This window comes from Aricia agestis, chromosome 11, assembly GCF_905147365.1.
Source record: "Aricia agestis chromosome 11, ilAriAges1.1, whole genome shotgun sequence".
Taxonomy (NCBI): domain Eukaryota; kingdom Metazoa; phylum Arthropoda; class Insecta; order Lepidoptera; family Lycaenidae; genus Aricia; species Aricia agestis.
This window is the reverse complement of record NC_056416.1, coordinates 13,066,164-13,088,212: the sequence shown is the minus strand read 5'-3', so window position 1 is coordinate 13,088,212 and position 22,049 is coordinate 13,066,164. Positions and strand designations below refer to the sequence as shown.

The 22,049-nt window shown below is 34.2% G+C and overlaps 1 protein-coding gene across 4 annotated transcripts in view; it reads right to left on the bottom strand.

The window, feature by feature from the left end:
- Positions 1-22,049, bottom strand: part of LOC121732073 — a 325,970-nt gene that overhangs the window by 11,521 nt on the left and 292,400 nt on the right. For all 4 annotated transcript variants that reach the window (XM_042121855.1, XM_042121854.1, XM_042121856.1 and 1 more), the window contains one exon: positions 21,344-21,434. In XM_042121855.1, coding sequence (XP_041977789.1) covers positions 21,344-21,434 — 91 coding nt within the window. The remainder of the gene's footprint in view (positions 1-21,343; positions 21,435-22,049) is intronic.

Here is a 22,049-nt window from a genome sequence, read left to right as displayed (position 1 = left end):
CCGTCGCTGTACTTTATTATCAAAAACGTTAACGCACAGGAATACTCAACGCCCTCTGCCCCTACCATGCAGGTACTAATAAAAAAGTGTCGTTACAACTTTTTCAGGCTAGCCCAAGGCGCAACGCGCGATAAGGAACTACGTTCCAATTAATAGTGTATAAAATGTAAATGTCTCAAGTTTAAATGAAGAAAGGCCGCAGATGGTTCCAGAAGGCAATTATGCTCGCAATCGGCGCCAAACGGCTTTCCCATCAAAGGCTTTGACGAATCAATTTATGTTTCCATCAGACATTTCTTAATTAATTAGACAAGATTTACTGTATTTGTATATTATTAAATGGGTTTTCATCGGAATTGAAATTAAGGGGCTCGTGGAAGCGCATTTCGTCCGGATTCTGCGGGGCTTCTAATTACTGGGCTGAGCTTGCAATTACAATTAAATATTAAAATGTATAAATCTTATTCATTTGAAATTACAGAATGATTTACTTTGTTGTCACGATGGTAAAAAAGAAGTCTGAATTTCTTCATCGCATTTTATTTCAACTGGTGGTATAATAGTAAACGTTTTTGTTACATACCCAAGTACACCCAAAAATTGGTGCAGTACATATTTTAAACATACACGGGCTAGCGATAATAAAATGCAAGAAAAGTTATTAAAACTAATATAGAACCTACTTATTTTGTAAGTCAGTTAAAAAGCCCATAGTATAAACATCAATTAGCTAAATTTGATGACGGCGCAAACAGAAGATTGATGGATCGTACAAACCGCGAGTTGATTACTCCCACACATTGTTTGACGGAGGTCTAGGGGCTTTTGTTGCATTACATTAAGCAATAACTAGAATTAAACTACGTACAGTCGGATAAATACGACATTTTTGATCCGTAAGTAGGTTTTTAAAAGTGCGACAAGGATTAGCTTGCCGAAGTTTTGAAAAATATATTTTTGAAATCCAGACATGTGTTGTGACTTTTCAGACTTTCTTTAAGAAATTGTAACTGTAAAGTTTATTCATGTTTATGTTGCAACTTTAGCTATTTTGGATACTTAATTAAGGTGACGCCGCGTTAAAGTAAAACACCGTGTTGGATATGTTTTAGATTGCTTGTTTTCTGCCTCTCATAGAAAACAAGCAAAGGAACAGCAAGAAATGGAACCATAATTAAAAACCATAAATATATTTCATATAAGCTATGGGCAAATTAAAGTCTATGCTTGAACCGATCTATGTAGAAATTTTGGAAGCCTTAATCACTCTCCTCTGTAATTGACAAAATTAGAATCCCTTTATTTACAGAGGCCTTTTTGATTGATTATTCTGTGTTATAAAAGTTGACCAATCGTATTATCCTAAGATCCGACCGTAAAATCCTGCATGAATCGTTTTTTTCGATCAAATATGTTTTAAAATAATCTTTAGAACGTATAGAATGAAGGTATGGAATGAGGTACTTGCGGCTACTTTTGATAGGACAACCCAACATTAATCCATTCTATACGTTCTAAAGATTATTTTAAAATAAATTTGATCGAAAAAAACGATTCCTGCAGGATTTTACGGTCGGATCCAATACTATATTATAATATGGGTAATTGAAAGACAAAGTCATGATGAATACTGACAATGAACTTTAATTTCTTAGCTTTAGTCATTGCTGAGAAAAATCGACATCGCTACAGCCAAATTATCAAGGCGTCGCCTTAACCATAACGTAATGCGCTTGTAGCAGCTATTTAGTTGAATTAGCCAGCCAGCTCTTCGCCAAGGCTGTTCATATCGCGACTTGATAGTCGATGGCAGCGACAAACACTACTTTAACGTGTCCACGTGTACTAGTAGAGCATTAATCACGGTGTGCTGTTCGATCATTACCTTTGCTCGGTGATGCGGAAACTTTGGGGTGCGTGACTTTTTCTCAGCCCTTTGTGAGCCTTTGCGGTCAGCTTCTAGCCCCTAATCCACAAAAAGCAATACAAGCTCTCAAGTGGTGTTGCGGACTTGTATAGTGATTATAATATTCAGGAAAAACAAAACAAGCGACTTGCTTTCATATAGATATATCGATTTTTCGAACCGATTATTATCCTCAGGCGGGTGAGCTCGAGTTGTGATTTGTGAAAATGTTGTCGAAAATGATTTGTTTGAACATTTACAGCTTTCATACATTTGACACTCGATAGCGATACGATTACTTTGTCTAAACCATCTCAAGGGTTGAGATGGTTTAGACAAATTAAATAACCTTTTTACATTTTGGTTTGCTCCAAAGTTTACAGCGTTTTCATCGTTAAACGGGACGACCATAGAATAATTAGAGCGCGGCCGAAAGGGAATTGAAAATTGGACATTTGCAATTTGTGTTATCAACGCCGACGTCAACAACCACCGTCATTCAATTGTCATTGGCGATAATGGCGCCACTGTATGCGGCAACTTGCATAAAACTTATCCAATCAGAAATCTCCCGGTACGGAACTGTATCCATTGCTCCAATTTTAAAAGTGCGAGGTTGACGTGACGTGACGCACAGTTTTATTGCATATGAAAGGGTTAAGCGTGATATATAGCCTGAGTTCCGAAATATAACCCAGCATTTCCAGTGTTCATGACGTCTCATATTGAACTGGAACATCAAAAGAGAAAATTCAAAACGTAACAATGGCTACGTTTTGAATTTTCACTTTTGATGACATTCCAATAAAGTCATTCACGCGAGTGCAATAAACAAGCGTGTATTTCGGAATACGTCAACAGTATGACGTCGATTCATAACGTCATGAGCACTAGCCACTATACTGAGTTATATTTCAAAACACGTCCTTATTACGCGCTTATTCGACTATCAAATACGACTGTCAGATACATGCGCGCCGTCAAATTCGATTAATTTACCACTACTCGGCTATCGAACCCAATAGGTCTTTGATCGAAACAGCTTACCAGAGAGAATTGCATATTTCGAATATACTTTGCGAACGCCAAATATTTACGAGAGTTCGAAAACGGAGAAAATTAATATTCAAGTAGACTTAGCTTGAAGACGGTTTCTGAATAACTAATAACAGTCTGGCTAGCGGCTAGACATTGACCTTGTTAAGTATCGTAGTTTCCCTTTCAGTGCTTAGTTTACGTTTAACTAATGCAGATATAACATTATAATAATAGTAGCTACTAGCTAGCAACTGTAGGGCCATATGAAGTTGCAGTTGAACCTATACCGCAATAGCTTTATCGAAATCTCATAAATTCATTATAATAACCTACATCTTGGCTATCCCCTATGCATGAAGAATCAGGTAATAGAGCAGTACAATCGGCTATATTGTTAAAAGTGGGCATAAATAGGCAATGACGATATACGCGACATACAAAAAGATGATCAGCGCTCCTAACACGATATCTTCGCTTTACTGCTTATAAACGTAATATTTATAACCTCAAAACAGTGCCATTTCCACGAAATATTTACCCAAAATTTCATATGAGTGCGACGTAAGCACGTAAATAACCAATATCGTGACGTGAAACAATGGAGAAGGTGGAATTGGTTTCGTTAGCGACGGCGTCGGTAACTCAATTATGAAGATGGTTGCTCGCCTTGTGCGTCGTTTTACAGGACCCTTATCTCCACGACATAAGGATCACTGATATAAACGATTAGGAAAAATAAATCTGAACGATATAATATAATAGTGTTCACAGTACCTGAGATAATAAAGCAATTTCTTATATCGAGGCAATCGAAACTCACTAAAAATGTTTGTTTTCAAATGTTTATTCTGAGACTGTTTAGTATGAACAAAGTCTATAGCTTTGTCCACACTGTGCCTTTTTTTGTTCATCAAGGGCATGCGTTATAGCGCAGTAAACATCGCACGTGGGGCATGCCCGCGACGCTATTTTTTTTATGAAATAAGGGGGCAAACGAGCAAATGGGTCACCTGATGGAAAGCAACTTCCGTCGCCCATGGACACTCGCAGCATCAGAAGAGCTGCAGGTGCGTTGCTGGCCTTTTAAGAGGGAATAGGGTTTTAGGGGAGGGTAGGGATGGGAAGGGAATAGGGGAGGGTGGGAAGGGAATAGGGTAGGGGATTGGGCATCCGGTAAACTCACTCACTCGGCGAAACACAGCGCTAGCGCTGTTTTACGCCGGTTTTCTGTGAGAACGTGGTATTTCTCCGGTCGAGCCGGCCCATTCGTGCCGAAGCAAGGCTCTCCCACGTATAAACGCTATGACACTTTTCTTTCCAACGCGGGTGGATTTTGACGAATTCAATTATTGAATATGCCAAACGAAAGTTGAATAAAAAGATGATGACGAAAATTGAAGATGAAATTGCATAGTGTGGACATAGCTATTGGCTAAGCCACGAAAAAACTCATGCAGCTTATATTAATATCTTCTTATATATAAAATTCATGTGTCACAATGTTAGGCCGCGTACTCCTCCGAAACGGCTTTACTGATTTTAACCAAATTTTATATGCATATTCAGTGGGTCTGAGAATCGGCTATAGGGTACTTTTATATTGATAAGTGCATTTGTTGAATAAATAATAGTAAATTATTACAACTCGAGACTGACGGCGACCATTGTTTGTGCGACGGGATAGCGATGGATGTTGCCATGGTGACATACTTATTTAGTCACTTCAATAAAATAATATGGGTGAAATACTTTATATGGCATACTTTACATACTTTGACCACGAATTTAAGCCAATATATAATTGTAACAAACTTTTTTTAGTCTCATTTATTTGTACAGACTTATAGAAAAGTGGTTTCAAAAAGGAATAAAAACACATTTTTAATAAAAAAATAGCATTTCTTTCAAAATCATAAAAAATGGGAAACTTTAATAATAATAATAATAATAAGTTTTCAATTGCATTAAATCACAGTCGTAAATTTTAAATATTCAAAAAGAAAATAATCTTTATAAAAATAATTAAAACTATATAATTGTATAAAATCACAGTAAAAAATTAAACAAATCAACAAAAATAATATTTAAAGTAAATATTTTTTTTAAAATTACATAACTTTATAAAATCTTAGTCGAAAAATTAAAATAATCAAAAACAATAAAAAAAACAAAGTTGTAAAACAATCAAAAGGAGTAAAATTATTATAAAGTTAATTTTAAACCCTTAATTTTTCCAGGCCGATGGTTATTTCACCCGCTAATAACCCTTTTATGATGTTACCTATTCTTTTAAGTCGGGAATTTTTTGCGCCCATCTCGCATTTTTTTTAGTTTGGTCTTAAGACTTAAATTAATATTTTTGATTTCTTAATTATGTTGAGCTTAACTGTACTTAAAGGAATATCTACACTGCAGTTCGAATCCACTAATTCAAAAACAGGTCTTCTCTGTTTCAAACCGCGGTATGAATCGGGTAATTACAAAAACAATCCTTCGCTGTTTCGAACCGTGGTTCGAAAAACTGTGGTGTGAACCAGCGACAGACCCGGCAAAGAAACGTTTGCCGGGACAGCTAGTACAAGTCTTTAGTTTTAACGATGGTAGGTAATTATGTTGCCTGTTTGCAATATTAAAATGTAGCTATCATATTGTATTGCTATAAAAATTGTCTAGAGTCTAGACTCTAGAAATTGTTGAGGCTTGTACAAAAACTTAAATCTAATATAATGTTTGTAGACTGCAATGTGTTGTGACTTGTGAGGCAATAACAGACGCTATTCACAACTTTCAGCGGGTGTTTTCTAAAGTTTTTCTTTGAACTAGGATCTGGATTTAGATGTTATGTGGATTTTTTTATAACAAAACGGCTATATTGCTGGAATAGTTTCAAAAGAACTGTATTACAGAATGTTGGTGTTTACAGCATTGCAAGTTGTCCTTTGCTGCAATTTTCTTTTACAATAACAATATTATTTTCACTCAAAAAAGTACTATCATACAGTCATAATACCTTGGTACCTAGGGGCTTAGAAGAGCTAATCGAAATTGACCGACAATTGCATACATTCACAACGCACACGCACGTACGCTAAGTCTACTCTGATTGTGGAAAATACTTGATTACTGCTAATTAAGGATTTATTTAAAAAAAAAACACTAAGTATAGCAGTAGTACACTGGTAGCCAAATATTGTCCATAAATTAAAGAATGATTGAGTGCAATTTACCACACATGCCGAGCATTTTAAGATTTTATTAGAGGTATGTTTGCGATTTTTTTCTATAGAGAAAAATAAGTTGCATCGTGTTTTGAAAACACTATGGAACTAGCATATATATTCTGAATAATATTATATATCTTTCTCAATACAAGTACCGCATTCTATCATACAGACATTCCTCTTCGAAATCTCGCATTTAGGTGTTTTAAGCCCCTTAAGTAAATGTTATTACAAAACAGCTGGTTAAAAACGAGACATTCTTTTTAGAAGGGCTAGTTATAACCTATTTTCTTGAGCTTGAGCTCCAACTATCCTTCATGACCTACAGGTTCGGAAACTACAAAGGAACCAGCAAAATAAAAATACTTATAACAGTTTTTTCAGTTCATTACGAGGGCTGCTATTTATGTATCCGGAACTGGCCACTTACAAGAACAATATTTAAAAAGTAATTACAACATTTGAAAATAGAACTCTTTGGTTGAAGAATACATTTTGTTTCATGTGACTGTCAATTATTTTTCCATTGTGGCGTCATTTTGAAAATTGCGTGTCTTCATTTGCCATGGATTTAACGCGTGAACATTTTCGTGCAATGATTTACTACGATTTTCGGCGTGGGCTAAATCAACAACAGTGCTTTATTCAACTCACCGCAACTTTTGCAGATGAAGCACCATCAAATACCACTGTTTATCACTGGTACAGTGAGTTTAATCGTGGGCGGTCTATGCTCACGGATGAAAATAAAGAAGGTCGCCCAAAAACAGCTGTTGTCCCACAAAATATAGATGCTGTGCGGGAACTAATAATGCGTGATTGTCATGTTACATATCGCGAGATAGAGGCGTCCTTAGGCATAAGTATGACGAGCATACATAAGATATTACACGAACATTTGGCTGTAAAAAAAATATGTTCGCGTTGGATTCCGCACAACTTGACAATCGATCAAAAACGGGCTCGTGTCGATTGGTGCAAAAAAATGATAAAAAAATACAACCGTGGTACGTCAAAGCCGTTTATAATATCTACACAGGTGATGAATCTTGGATCTATGCATATGACCCCGAAACTAAACAACAGTCAACGGTGTGGGTGTTCCAAGATGAGCCGAAACCAACAAAATTTACTCGTGCAAAAAGTACTTTGAAGCAAATGGTCGCCTGTTTTTTTGGAATTAATGGACATGTGGCTACAGTGCCATTAGAGAATCGTAAAACGGTTAATTCTGAATGGTATACGACCATTTGTTTACCAGAAGTCTTTGAAGAAATAAGAAAGGACAACCGACAACGCAGAATCATATTACATCACGACAATGCTAGCTGTCACACCTCAGCTGAAACAACTCAGTTTTTGGAGGGTCAAAAGATCGAATTGACTGGTCATCCGCCGTACAGCCCTGATTTGGCACCTAACGATTTCTTTTTATTTCCATACGCGAAGAACAAATTACGTGGTCAACGTTTTTCGAGCCGCGAAGAGGCTGTTGATGCGTTCAAAATGCACTTTTTGGAGATACCTCAATCAGAATGGAAAAAGTGCTATGAAAATTGGTTCCAGCGTATGCAAAAGTGTGTCGATCATCGCGGCGAATATTTTGAAAAGCAATAAAACCATATTAAATGATATATGTTTGTTTCTTTTTTTAATTCCGGATACATAAATAGCAGCCCTCGTACATAAAAGCCACATGTATAATTAGCCCGCGGCATCAGAAAAGCCGCGAAAAGCCGCGAAAATATACCACATTATCGGTAATATTCAATCACGCGCAGTATCCAAATGAAACGAACGTATAATGAAACAAAGAACGTAACCAAATAATGGATAAACACAATTAGTGAGCGAGTGTAAATTTGAGATCCGCGGGGCTCGATGCACCCCATGTAGGGATGTGCTGTGTCGATGTTTTGTAAATGTAAATTAAACTATCCTTTTGAAATTAGATAGTAGAGACCTACGAATAATAAAAACTAAGGAAAAGTAACTCCGTCAAAAAACATGTTCTACAATACTTGTCAAAAATATTACACAATGGTACACATTTTCAATAATATCTATGGGATAATGGGGAATACATACATTTACAATATTTAGGTGGCCTTGAGCGGTATCAGGCTGACGTTATATGATAGTTCGAAAGGAACCAAATACGGTAATAGTGTGTGAGTCACGTTTCCTTAGTTTTTATTATTTGTAGGTAGAGACAGGTGAGGGAGGGGGTGTAAACAGGTGAGGGAAAATAATATTATATAATATTTTGAAATGTAAAAGACTGTAAGTTGAAGGTAAACTTCTTACTTAGGCCTTAATTCGATGGAAATCTGAATAATATTCAATTAATAGGAACGAAAAATATGGCCATACTTTACTTCACATACTTAAATGTTCTGTATGCTCAAACCACTAAAGTTATTTGCAAGTACATAATTCGGTCTTGAGATACTTTGAGTCTTGGACTTTTCCTGGGACATTTGGTTGTTGCCGGGAAATATGGTTATCACGAAAACAAAAATTACTTGCTCAAACGAAGTTGCTAAACTATAATAGTCTTATTTTTTTTTCGGAAAATACGTATCGGTAAGTACCCATCCCTACGCGCTACCCCTAGTGAATGCGCCCTTGCACTTTGGAAAGGGTGAATCTGAATTATTGTTTAGAGGTGAGGTGCGGGGTGCGGAGGGAGGGGGGACTTTTAAACCGGGAAACCCCAGTCATTGTGCACAGGCGATTTCCCTCCTTCCACCATTTTAATGTCCTTACATCGCTGTTATGGCCGGCCTGTGCGGGTAGATACAAAACGGAGTAACGTGTCGAAATATTGAGGGCTAGTCTGTAGGGTAAGGCTGAATTTGTAAGCTATAATGAAGTTATTAAATAGCTATAGAGTAATAACTAATAAGGTAAGACTCTTAAAGGTAATAATATAATATATTTTTAATTATTTTTTGTTCAATGTTTTTACTGCTGCATACAAATAAATAAAAACTCTTTATTCAAGGTAATAGCAAAATAAAAATTAATGAATTAACAAAAGGTACAAAAAAACCTGCTGGAAGCGGTCTCTTCCAGGCAACCATAATATACTGAATGATGTATATTTTCTATACTTGTACACGTCAACTATCATCCACAGTCCACACAGTATACATGTAAAGGACACTCAACACGTATCGATCTATTTGAACTGAGTTTTGTGCAGCTGGTGGTTTAAAACGTCATTGTAGAGGGAGGATTTCGGGTTTAACTCCACAGTGTAAACACAAGTGCCAGTTAAACGCATAGTTTTCAATATGCCGCTTAGTTTGAGGACCATTTTGACAGTATACATGAGTATTAGAGTACCACTTATTTAACTTAGAGTCAAAGTTACCATTGATAAAATAAATGAATCGTCCGCATGTAATCGCGCCGCTATTTATATAAATCGTTATATACAATTATTGTCTGTTATCTCACAGTGTAGAGGCCAATCCGCTCTGTCTCGCGGACGCATATAAATCGAGCTTTGTCTCAATTTGTCCATAATATTATAATTTGGTTATTATATTATTATGACTGGATATTTTGTAAGAGCTTGTATATTAAGTACATTTTCAGATAAGACTTCTTTGTGAAAATATAATGTTATTAAATTCTATTACTCAAATGGTACAACAATCTTTAAATCGTTTTGATTTGATCGGCCCATAACTATCAGTGCCTACCATAAATGGCCAAATCAAACGTGAAACTGTCGTGAAGCTAGTAAGCCCAAGGACAATTCACACCAAGGGCTACACGTCCTTAGCCTCAACACTAAGAGCCTTTGTAGCTAGGGTCGCTAAACAGGCAGCTTGGCTTCGTATAAATAAAAAAGGCGGAAAGTTTTATTCAATCTAAATTCAAATTGATGTACAAATTATGTTTTATTTAAACAATTTAATATCTGATTGATAAATATATATAACATTTCGTTAGGTGTAAAACCGTCTAAAATTAGTAGGATTTTAGTATAAAATTATAGATTCAAAGCTCTACAAAAGTACACCTATTAATTTTGGCCGGACACGCAACCAAAAATCCTGACTGTGTCCGGCTTTATCCGGACGCCTGGCAACCCTATATGTAGCTCTATTGGCTTGTCAATTGCCGTCAACTGCATAATACTGCATTATGGACAGTGAAAGCAATAGCTTGAGCAAGTTAGCAATCAAAATTTATAGTGGTCACATAAATTAACTTACTGTTACCTTATATCTTATAACAAGCTAGTATGAATACGTTGTAACTTTCATAATATCTATGTAGGTGTTGTAAAAACTGAAGTTGTTGACTTTATATACTTAAAAGACATTAATTTTAATATTTAAATGGAGTATAAATATTTATTTTTTAAAAAAGTAGAGCAGCTAAATAGCTCAATGTTATGGAATGTAAAAAATCATAATTCTAAACTCGTTATAATTTTAATCAACAAAAGAGCTGTAACAACCCCTCGTCAAAATATTCCACAAAGAGTTTCCTTCGAACATGAAATATTAAGTCTCAAAACTCTCTAAATATCTAAGCTAAATTAAAAATTTCAGACACCATAACCAGGATAAAATGAACTGTAATAAGTAAGCCAGATGAAAGACACTGTAGCTCTTCAGCAACTGGTTGCTCACCCAGGAATCAGATACAAGTATTTGAGATATTTCATTAGTCTGGAGTCTGGACTCCCCTTGCGAACTTGTATGGAAATATTCCAGTTCCAAGTGCCTCTGTTTCAATATATCTTCGGCCACTCGCTTTGTTTGAGTTTGGGTAATATGAGGGATATTGAAATGATACGAGAGTTGTAACTTGGCTGGAGTTTGAAATACTTCGCTTGTGGTTGTTTAGGGGTTTAATAGTAACTAGATATCGCCCAATGGTCGACCATACTTAATGCAACGACATTAGGACTACTACCTATATTTTGTAAAAAATATTGACTTCATCATAGTTTTTTTCAATACTTGTCTCTGGGACTCAGCTGATCTCAGACTGGCCGTTTAAGCATTGTCTAACGGCGGTTCCCAATATTTGATCTATCTCTGATTTGGCCCTACTAGAGATAGGAATAGCTCACATTAGACATTAGAGACATATATTTTATGTCAATTGTGAGCTATTACTATCTCTAGTAGGGTAAAACCAGAGATAGATCAAATATTGGGAACGGCCGTAATACTCGTAGTATCTAAAATTAAATAAAAAAAAACAATACTTAATCCATTTTTAATTTGTCAACTTGTTGTCAGAGACTTCAACCATAAATATAAGAGTATAATTCTTATGTATAGGCTTGTCACTCAAAAATCTGTCATTTTTCCTAGTAGTAGTGTCATAGTGTGTGTAAAGTTTTATTTGTTAAAAATACATATATATGATAGATGCATAATTTTAAAATAATATTAGCTCGATGCACTCCTTCACCATATAAACTATAACTGTGCGAAATTTCATGCACCTAGGTTTCCCCATTTTTCGTAAAAATGGTTACAAAGTTTTTCTCTCACGTATTAATATATTACTAATTAGTAATAATAATTAATGGATATAGTAATGAACTGATTCCTGAAAAACTTATACTAATATTATAAATGCGAATGTGTTAAGGCTTAAGGCGGCTAAACCGCTATTGTTTAAATTAGCCCCGGGAAAGGACAAACCATAGTTTTTATAATGGAAATATAAACGAATTTATGTGCAACGAACGAATATTCTCAGAAATGTATATATTGTATTTTTTTAAAGAACCCATACAGACTAAAATAAGAAGACTAGTTTAAAAAGATATTCTTATGTCGCAACAAAATGTCCATTTGGCGGGAAACCGCGGCCATCTTGTATACAAATTCCATTTATGAATTTGTATAGATGGTGAATGATGTAAATTTTGATTTTTCCATCTCCCTTCACAGGGCTGGTTCACTATACATTCCCTATTTAATATCTTCTCCAAGGATCGTATTGTGCCCGTATTGAGGGATTCTGAATAGCTATTCAATATTTGAATAATATCTTTTAATAGGTTTTTCAACGTCAGATATTTTTTGACGAATACGTTTCGAAGTAGAAAAAAACCTACGTATACGTGGGAAAGCCCTGCTTCGGCACGAATGGGCCGGCTCGACCGGAGAAATACCACGTTCTCACAGAAAACCGGCGTGAAACAGCACTTGCGCTGTGTTTCGCCGAGTGAGTGAGTTTACCGGATGCCCAATCCCCTAACCTATTCCCTTCCCCTCCCTACCTTCCCCTGTTCCCTTCCCTTCCCTCCCCTATTACCCCATTACCCTCTTAACCATTAATCCCCAAGCGGCCGGATCCGGCCGCCACAGATTATACTGCAGCCATTCCGTCTACACCCAAGCGGCCGGATGTGGCCGCGCTCTTTCGTTCGATTAAATTACGTATTTCGTCGACCTATGTGAAGTTAGCAACCGAGTTCAAGGTAAATGATTTTTATATATGTCATTCGATTGTACCCGGAGTGTACCCGATTGTACCGCAATTAAAATCGTTTGTACCTCAATAGGGTAGAAATGGGGGGGGTGGTAAAATTTGCTTAGCAACCGACATAAAGATACCGGAATTTTAATGATGCCATCTGGAAGAGTATCGTTTGTACCGGATTGTACCCGTTTTTAAAGTTAATTTTTTTTTTGATTTTACGAAAAAAAAAACAAAAAAAATTTTTTTCCCTAAAAATAAGGCTTTGTACGGAGTAGAAGGAAAGAAAGTATATAAAGCAGTTCAAATGTGTAAAAGAAGTTATTTTTTGAGGTAGATTCGTTCGGTCTTGACGAATTTTCCAATATCTTACTATAAAAGTCGGAGTTATATTTTGCAGTTTTTTTGTCGTTTGTACCTCGCCAAAACAGAAAGATTATAAAAGAAGATACTATTCACTTCATATTTACACAAAAAAATTTGAGGTACAAACGATTTTTCATACAGTAACAACGTCAGAGATTCGATCGGTCTTGACGAATTTTCGAATATCTTACTATAAAACTCGGAGTCAAATTTTGCAACTTTTATCGTTTGTACCTCGCCAAAACCGAAAGATTATAAAAGAAGATACTATTCACTTTAAATTCACACAAAATTTTTTGAGACAACAACGACAGAAATTCGATCGGTCTTGACGAATTTTCGAATATCTTACTATAAAACTCGGAGTCAAATTTTGCAACTTTTGTCGTTTGTACCTCGCCAAAACCGAAAGATTATAAAAGAAGATACTATTCACTTCATATTTACACTAAAAAATTTGAGGTACAAACGATTTTTCATATAGTAACAACGTCAGAGATTCGATCGGTCTTGACGAATTTTCGAATATCTTACTATAAAACTCGGAGTCAAATTTTGCAAATTTTATCGTTTGTACCTCGCCAAAACTGAAAGATTATAAAAGAAGATACTATTCACTTCATATTTACACTAAAAAATTTGAGGTACAAACGATTTTTCATATAGTAACAATGTCAGAGATTCGATCGGTCTTGACGTATTTTCGAATATCTTACTATAAAACTCGGAGTCATATTTTGCAACTTTTATCGTTTGTACCTCGCCAAAACCGAAAGATTATAAAAGAAGATACTATTCACTTCATATTTAAACAAAAAAATTTGAGGTACAAACGATTTTTCATATAGTAACAACGTCAGAGATTCGATCGGTCTTGAAGAATTTTCGAATATCTTACTATAAAACTCGGAGTCAAATTTTGCAACTTTTATCGTTTGTACCTCGCCAAAACCGAAAGATTACAAAAGGAGATATTATTCACTTCATATTTAAACAAAAAAATTTGAGGTACAAACGATTTTTCATATAGTAACAACGTCAGAGATTCGATCGGTCGTGACGAATTTTCGAATATCTTACTATAAAACTCGGAGTCAAATTTTGCAACTTTTATCGTTTGTACCTCGCCAAAACCGAAAGATTATAAAAGAAGATACTATTCACTTTAAATTCACACAAAATTTTTTGAGACAACAACGACAGAAATTCGATCGGTCTTGACGAATTTTCGAATATCTTACTATAAAACTCGGAGTCAAATTTTGCAACTTTTGTCGTTTGTACCTCGCCAAAACCGAAAGATTATAAAAGAAGATACTATTCACTTCATATTTACACTAAAAAATTTGAGGTACAAACGATTTTTCATATAGTAACAACGTCAGAGATTCGATCGGTCTTGACGAATTTTCGAATATCTTACTATAAAACTCGGAGTCAAATTTTGCAAATTTTATCGTTTGTGCCTCGCCAAAACCGAAAGATTATAAAAGAAGATACTATTCACTTCATATTTACACTAAAAAATTTGAGGTACAAACGATTTTTCATATAGTAACAATGTCAGAGATTCGATCGGTCTTGACGTATTTTCGAATATCTTACTATAAAACTCGGAGTCATATTTTGCAACTTTTATCGTTTGTACCTCGCCAAAACCGAAAGATTATAAAAGAAGATACTATTCACTTCATATTTAAACAAAAAAATTTGAGATACAAACGATTTTTCATATAGTAACAACGTCAGAGATTCGATCGGTCTTGAAGAATTTTCGAATATCTTACTATAAAACTCGGAGTCAAATTTTGCAACTTTTATCGTTTGTACCTCGCCAAAACCAAAAGATTATAAAAGAAGATACTATTCACTTTATATTTACACAAAAAAATTTGAGGTACAAACGATTTTTCATATAGTAACAACGTCAGAGATTCGATCGGTCGTGACGAATTTTCGAATATCTTACTATAAAACTCGGAGTCAAATTTTGCAACTTTTATCGTTTGTACCTCGCCAAAACCGAAAGATTATAAAAGAAGATACTATTCACTTCATATTTCCAAAAAAAAATTTGAGGTACAAACGATTTTTCATATAGTAATAACGTCAGATATTCTATCGGTCTTGACGACATTTCGAATATCTTACTATAAAACTCGGAGTCAAATTTTGCAACTTTTATCGTTTGTACCCCGCCAAAACCGAAAGATTATAAAAGAAGATACTATTCTCTTCATATTTCCAAAAAAAAATTTGAGGTACAAACGATTTTTCATATAGTAACAACGTCAGAGATTCGATCGGTCTTGACGAATTTTCCAATATCTTACTATAAAACTAAGAGTTAAATTTTGCAACTTCTATCGTTTGTACCTCGCGAAAACCGAAAGATTATAAAAGAATATTCTATTCACTTCATATTTACTTAAAAAAATTTGAGGTACAAACGATTTTTCATAAAGTAACAACGTCAGAGATTCGATCGGTCGTGACGAATTTTCGAATATCTTACTATAAAACTAAGAGTTAAATTTTGCAACTTCTATCGTTTGTACCTCGCAAAAACCGAAAGATTATAAAAGAATATTATATTCACTTCATATTTACACAAAAAAATTTGAGGTACAAACGATTTTTATAAAGTAACAACGTCAGAGATTCGATCGGTCGTGACGAATTTTCGAATATCTTACTATAAATCTCGGAGTCATATTTTGCAATTTTTTATCGTTTGTACCTCACCAAAGCCGAAAGATTATAAAAGAAGATACTATTCACTTCATACTTACACAAAAAAATTTGAGGTACAAACGATTTTTTATATAGTAACAACGTCAGAGATTCGATCGGTCTTGACGAATTTTCGAATATCTTACTATAAATCTCGGAGTCATATTTTGCAACTTTCATCGTTTGTACCTCGCCAAAGCCGAAAGATTATAAAAGAAGATACTATTCACTTCATACTTACACAAAAAAATTTGAGGTACAAACGATTTTTCATATAGTAACAACGTCAGAGATTCGATCGGTCTTGACGAATTTTCCAATATCTTACTATAAAACTAAGAGTTAAATTTTGCAACTTCTATCGTTTGTACCTCGCGAAAACCGAAAGATTATAAAAGAATATTCTATTCACTTCATATTTACACAAAAAAATTTGAAGTACAAACGATTTTTCATATAGTAACAACGTCAGAGATTCGATCGGTCTTGACGAATTTTCCAATATCTTACTATAAAACTCGGAGTCAAATTTTGCAACTTTTGTCGTTTGTACGTCGCCAAAACCAAAAGATTATAAAAAAAAATACCATTCACTTCATATTTACACAAAAAAATTTGAGGTACAAACGATTTTTCATATAGTAACAACGTCAGAGATTCGATCGGTCTTGACGAATTTTCCAATATCTTACTATAAAACTAAGAGTTAAATTTTGCAACTTCTATCGTTTGTACCTCGCGAAAACCGAAAGATTATAAAAGAATATTCTATTCACTTCATATTTACACAAAAAAATTTGAGGTACAAACGATTTTTCATATAGTAACAACGTCAGAGATTCGATCGGTCTTGACGAATTTTCCAATATCTTACTATAAAACTAAGAGTTAAATTTTGCAACTTCTATCGTTTGTACCTCGCGAAAACCGAAAGATTATATAAGAATATTCTATTCACTTCATATCAACAAAAAAAAAATATAGGTAAAAACGATATTTCATATAGTAACAACGTCAGAGTTTCTATCGGTCTTGACGACATTTCGAATATCTTACTATAAAAATCGTTTGTACCTCAAATTTTTTTGTGTAAATATAAAGTGAATAGTATCTTCTTTTATAATCTTTCGGTTTTGGCGAGGTACAAACGATAGAAGTTGCAAAATTTAACTCTTAGTTTTATAGTAAGATATTGGAAAATTCGTCAAGACCGATCGAATCTCTGACGTTGTTACTATATGAAAAATCGTTTGTACCTCAAATTTTTTTGTGTAAATATGAAGTGAATAGAATATTCTTTTATAATCTTTCGGTTTTCGCGAGGTACAAACGATAGAAGTTGCAAAATTTAACTCTTAGTTTTATAGTAAGATATTGGAAAATTCGTCAAGACCGATCGAATCTCTGACGTTGTTACTATATGAAAAATCGTTTGTACCTCAAATTTTTTTGTGTAAATATGAAGTGAATAATATCTTCTTTTGTAATCTTTCGGTTTTGGCGAGGTACAAACGATTAAAGTTGCAAAATTTGACTCCGAGTTTTATAGTAAGATATTCGAAAATTCTTCAAGACCGATCGAATCTCTGACGTTGTTACTATATGAAAAATCGTTATACCTCAAATTTTTTTGTGTAAATATGAAGTGAATATAATATTCTTTTATAATCTTTCGGTTTTTGCGAGGTACAAACGATAGAAGTTGCAAAATTTAACTCTTAGTTTTATAGTAAGATATTCGAAAATTCGTCACGACCGATCGAATCTCTGACGTTGTTACTATATGAAAAATCGTTTGTACCTCAAATTTTTTTGTGTAAGTATGAAGTGAATAGTATCTTCTTTTATAATCTTTCGGCTTTGGCGGGGTACAAACGATAAAAGTTGCAAAATATGACTCCGAGATTTATAGTAAGATATTCGAAAATTCGTCACGACCGATCGAATCTCTGACGTTGTTACTTTATGAAAAATCGTTTGTACCTCAAATTTTTTTGTGTAAATATGAAGTGAATATAATATTCTTTTATAATCTTTCGGTTTTTGCGAGGTACAAACGATAGAAGTTGCAAAATTTAACTCTTAGTTTTATAGTAAGATATTCGAAAATTCGTCACGACCGATCGAATCTCTGACGTTGTTACTTTATGAAAAATCGTTTGTACCTCAAATTTTTTTAAGTAAATATGAAGTGAATAGAATATTCTTTTATAATCTTTCGGTTTTCGCGAGGTACAAACGATAGAAGTTGCAAAATTTAACTCTTAGTTTTATAGTAAGATATTGGAAAATTCGTCAAGACCGATCGAATCTCTGACGTTGTTACTATATGAAAAATCGTTTGTACCTCAAATTTTTTTGTGTAATTATGAAGTGAATGGTATTTTCTTTTATAATCTTTTGGTTTTGGCGAGGTACAAACGACAAAAGTTGCAAAATTTGACTCCGAGTTTTATAGTAAGATATTCGAAAATTCGTCAAGACCGATCGAATCTCTGACGTTGTTAATATATGAAAAATCGTTTGTACCTCAAATTTTTTTGTGTAAGTATGAAGTGAATAGTATCTTCTTTTATAATCTTTCGGTTTTGGCGAGGTACAAACGATAAAAGTTGCAAACTATGACTCCGAGTTTTATAGTAAGATATTCGAAAATACGTCAAGACCGATCGAATCTCTGACATTGTTACTATATGAAAAATCGTTTGTACTTCAAATTTTTTAGTGTAAATATGAAGTGAATAGTATCTTCTTTTATAATCTTTCGGTTTTGGCGAGGTACAAACGATAAAAGTTGCAAAATTTGACTCCGAGTTTTATAGTAAGATATTCGAAAATTCGTCAAGATCGATCGAATCTCTGACGTTGTTACTGTATGAAAAATCGTTTGTACCTCAAATCTTTTTGTGTAAATATGAAGTGAATAGTATCTTCTTTTATAATCTTTCTGTTTTGGCGAGGTACAAACGACAAAAAAACTGCAAAATATAACTCCGACTTTTATAGTAAGATATTGGAAAATTCGTCAAGACCGAACGAATCTACCTCAAAAAATAACTTCTTTTACACATTTGAACTGCTTTATATACTTTCTTTCCTTCTACTCCGTACAAAGCCTTATTTTTAGGGAAAAAAATTTTTTTTGTTTTTTTTTCGTAAAATCAAAAAAAAAATTAACTTTAAAAACGGGTACAATCCGGTACAAACGATACTCTTCCAGATGGCATCATTAAAATTCCGGTATCTTTATGTCGGTTGCTAAGCAAATTTTACCACCCCCCCATTTCTACCCTATTGAGGTACAAACGATTTTAATTGCGGTACAATCGGGTACACTCCGGGTACAATCGAATGACATATATAAAAATCATTTACCTTGAACTCGGTTGCTAACTTCACATAGGTATTTCGTCGACTTAGAGACTACTTTTGTATGAAGAAGTTTGGTTAGTTATGATCTAAGATAAATTTGCCACATTCTGAATGCAAAATATTATACAATCTGTGGTCGACGAATATTTGTCAGTCATTTGAAAATCGTGAATTTTTCGTGTGTGTTCTGCCATGTTGTGTTGTTTGTTTGATATTATTGATGGATTTAACGAATGTAAGTGGTAAAATAGTTTAATTTATTAATTATAATTTATAAATAGTTTTAGATAATCATTTGAAAGAAATACTTACATCGTAATAACTTCTAGTTTACACGAGAAAATTTGGTTTTTATTTATGTGATTTGAACGCGATTTGTTTAATATTTTTGTAAATAATTGACGTTAAAAGCGTATATTATCGTGTACAAAACGATTTAGATCCTAGTAATAGTATATAATAGTATCGCTTTAGTAAAACAATCAAGTTAAGCAAGATAAAAATTACCTATTTATAACGGCTTTTTGCCGGCCGCGGCCATTTTGAACTTTATTTGTATTGCACTAAGGACGAAGTTTGCTTTTGTATAATACCAAAACCGGTTTTTGTTACTCTTATCTCTTATCTGTTTAATGATAACAAGTTATGTTATTTCAAAGAATTGTTTAAATAAACAGTTTGTATAGCTCTGTGTTATTGAGATTATAATAATGTTTTAATATATTTGTTGCGAAATAGTTAGAAACATAGATTTCAAAGTTTACAGTGGTGAGACGAATATCACATCTGACTAAATACTATATTATGATGGCTTAATAGATAGAAAATTTAACATATATTATAATATTTTTCACACAAACATAAGATATGGATATGAAAATAGGTTATTACATTATTTGTACAAAGAGGGTAGGCCGGGTGCCATTTTTTTTTTGCAAACCACGTACCCTACATTTTTGCAAAGATTTTGGGACTTACTGAAGGGTTAAAAGGCCGGCAACGCACTTGCAGCTTTTCTGATGCTGCGAGTGTCCATGGGCGACGGATGTTGCTTTCCATCAGGTGACCCGTTTGCTCGTTTGCCCCCTTATTTCATAATAAAAAAAAAAAAACCTGAAAGATTGTGTACGATTCATAAAAATACGGCTTTATTCTTTACGTTTTCTAGCGTTTTAGACAAAAAAAGCGCTAGTTAATACATAAAATCTTGTCAAAAATATCAGAAATCGCAATGAATTAACTTTGAACAAAACTACATTCGCTATAGTAGTATATTTAAACCTAGCCGTTGTATAAACAAACAAACACAAAGAAAAATATAACCTACATGGAAAGCGTACATTTACCTCGTATGAGGAAATCATAATACAACAGAGCACCTATAATCAGCAATGTCATCCCACAGCGGTATTAGCGGTGGCACTTACAGCAAAAACATTTACTAATTACGCAAAAACCCACCCCATCACACTCATAATCCTTCAAAGAACGTCCAGTTATGACCACCAGTTTGCCTGGACTCCACGCCCTTCTGTAACTCACACTCTTTAGGGTGTATCTCTGATTCCCGAAGCTCAAGTTACAGTGGACGGGGTGGGGGACTCTTGTAAATTAATTCCTCTATCGGTTATAATCCGTAAATGATCGTTGGTCCCCCTAAATGCTTCTTAATGGCGGACTTAGTCGCAACGACAAGATTTCGTAAACGACCGTGGTTCGTAAAGATTAAAGTGATACAACGAACTACTGAGAGCTTCGGTATCTATAATATTATATTACCAATTATATTCCCTGTACAGTATTAGGTTACGTTCCCTATATTATATGCCTTAGATACGAGAATTTTGTTTTATCGGATTTCAGTATTATCGAAAATTATATTCTGAATCATTATTTCAATAATTTCAAGAAGTTCGAGATAACTTCTTGAAATTTAGTTACTATCGACTACAATGTTTTCAAAGCAATAATTCATATTTGTATTAAACATACAAATATTTATAAATGTTCATAAAAATTATTATAATGTGTTAGAAAATCTAAACGTTTCGCTACGTACAGCTTCCATTTAGTGTAAATTTTCAAAGCATCATCGCGCCAGCCGCCACATCACCTTAGATAACCTGTCTCGCTCGGGAATAATTATATTCCCGAGCGAGACAGGTTATCTAAGGTTCTATTCTATGTCTTTTTGTATAATTAAATTATACAAAAAGAACTAGAAAAGAAAATTACGCACCTCCAGAGCTGATGACAGTGACACCTTCTCTTGCTTCAAAGTTTCTGCACGGCTCTTGTACTGCAGCAGCGAGCGGACTGTATCCTCCATCCTGAAAAGACAATGGTGAAAATTAGCAAGGAAACAAATAATTGAGGATACCTTACATGGATCTGGGTTTAACTTTAACCTTAGGTTGAATGTCATTTTACATTTTATCCCTTTCGTATGTAGAGCGACGGAAAAGGCATAATTTTCATGGATGTGGGTTAAAAGTTAAGTTGAATGAATATCTTTTTATCTCTTTTGTGAGTATCAAGAGCGACAGAGGTGACATAACATTTGACCCAGTGGGCTTAAGTAAAGTAAAACATAATGTGAACTTTAAGTTTATGTATGTACGAGTACCTATTTAAAATTTCCGCTGTCCAAAACATTGGTATATTTTAAGTATTAAACGCCTTGCGAATAGAGCATTTGGTTTTAATATCTGCTTTAAAAACATTATTTAAAACTGGCGAGACAACTTAATCTATGCACCTGGAAGGATAAAGCATGAGTTTTCTTTTGTTAGCGTTATATTATTTGTGAGTACTGAGTAACAATATTATATTGCTATTTATTTTATGAGACTGTTTAAATGACGAACGTAATAGTAGGATTTATACAGGGATACCATGCAAAGGTCGGAGAAGAGGGCGCAACTAGTATAAACAGAAAATAATCC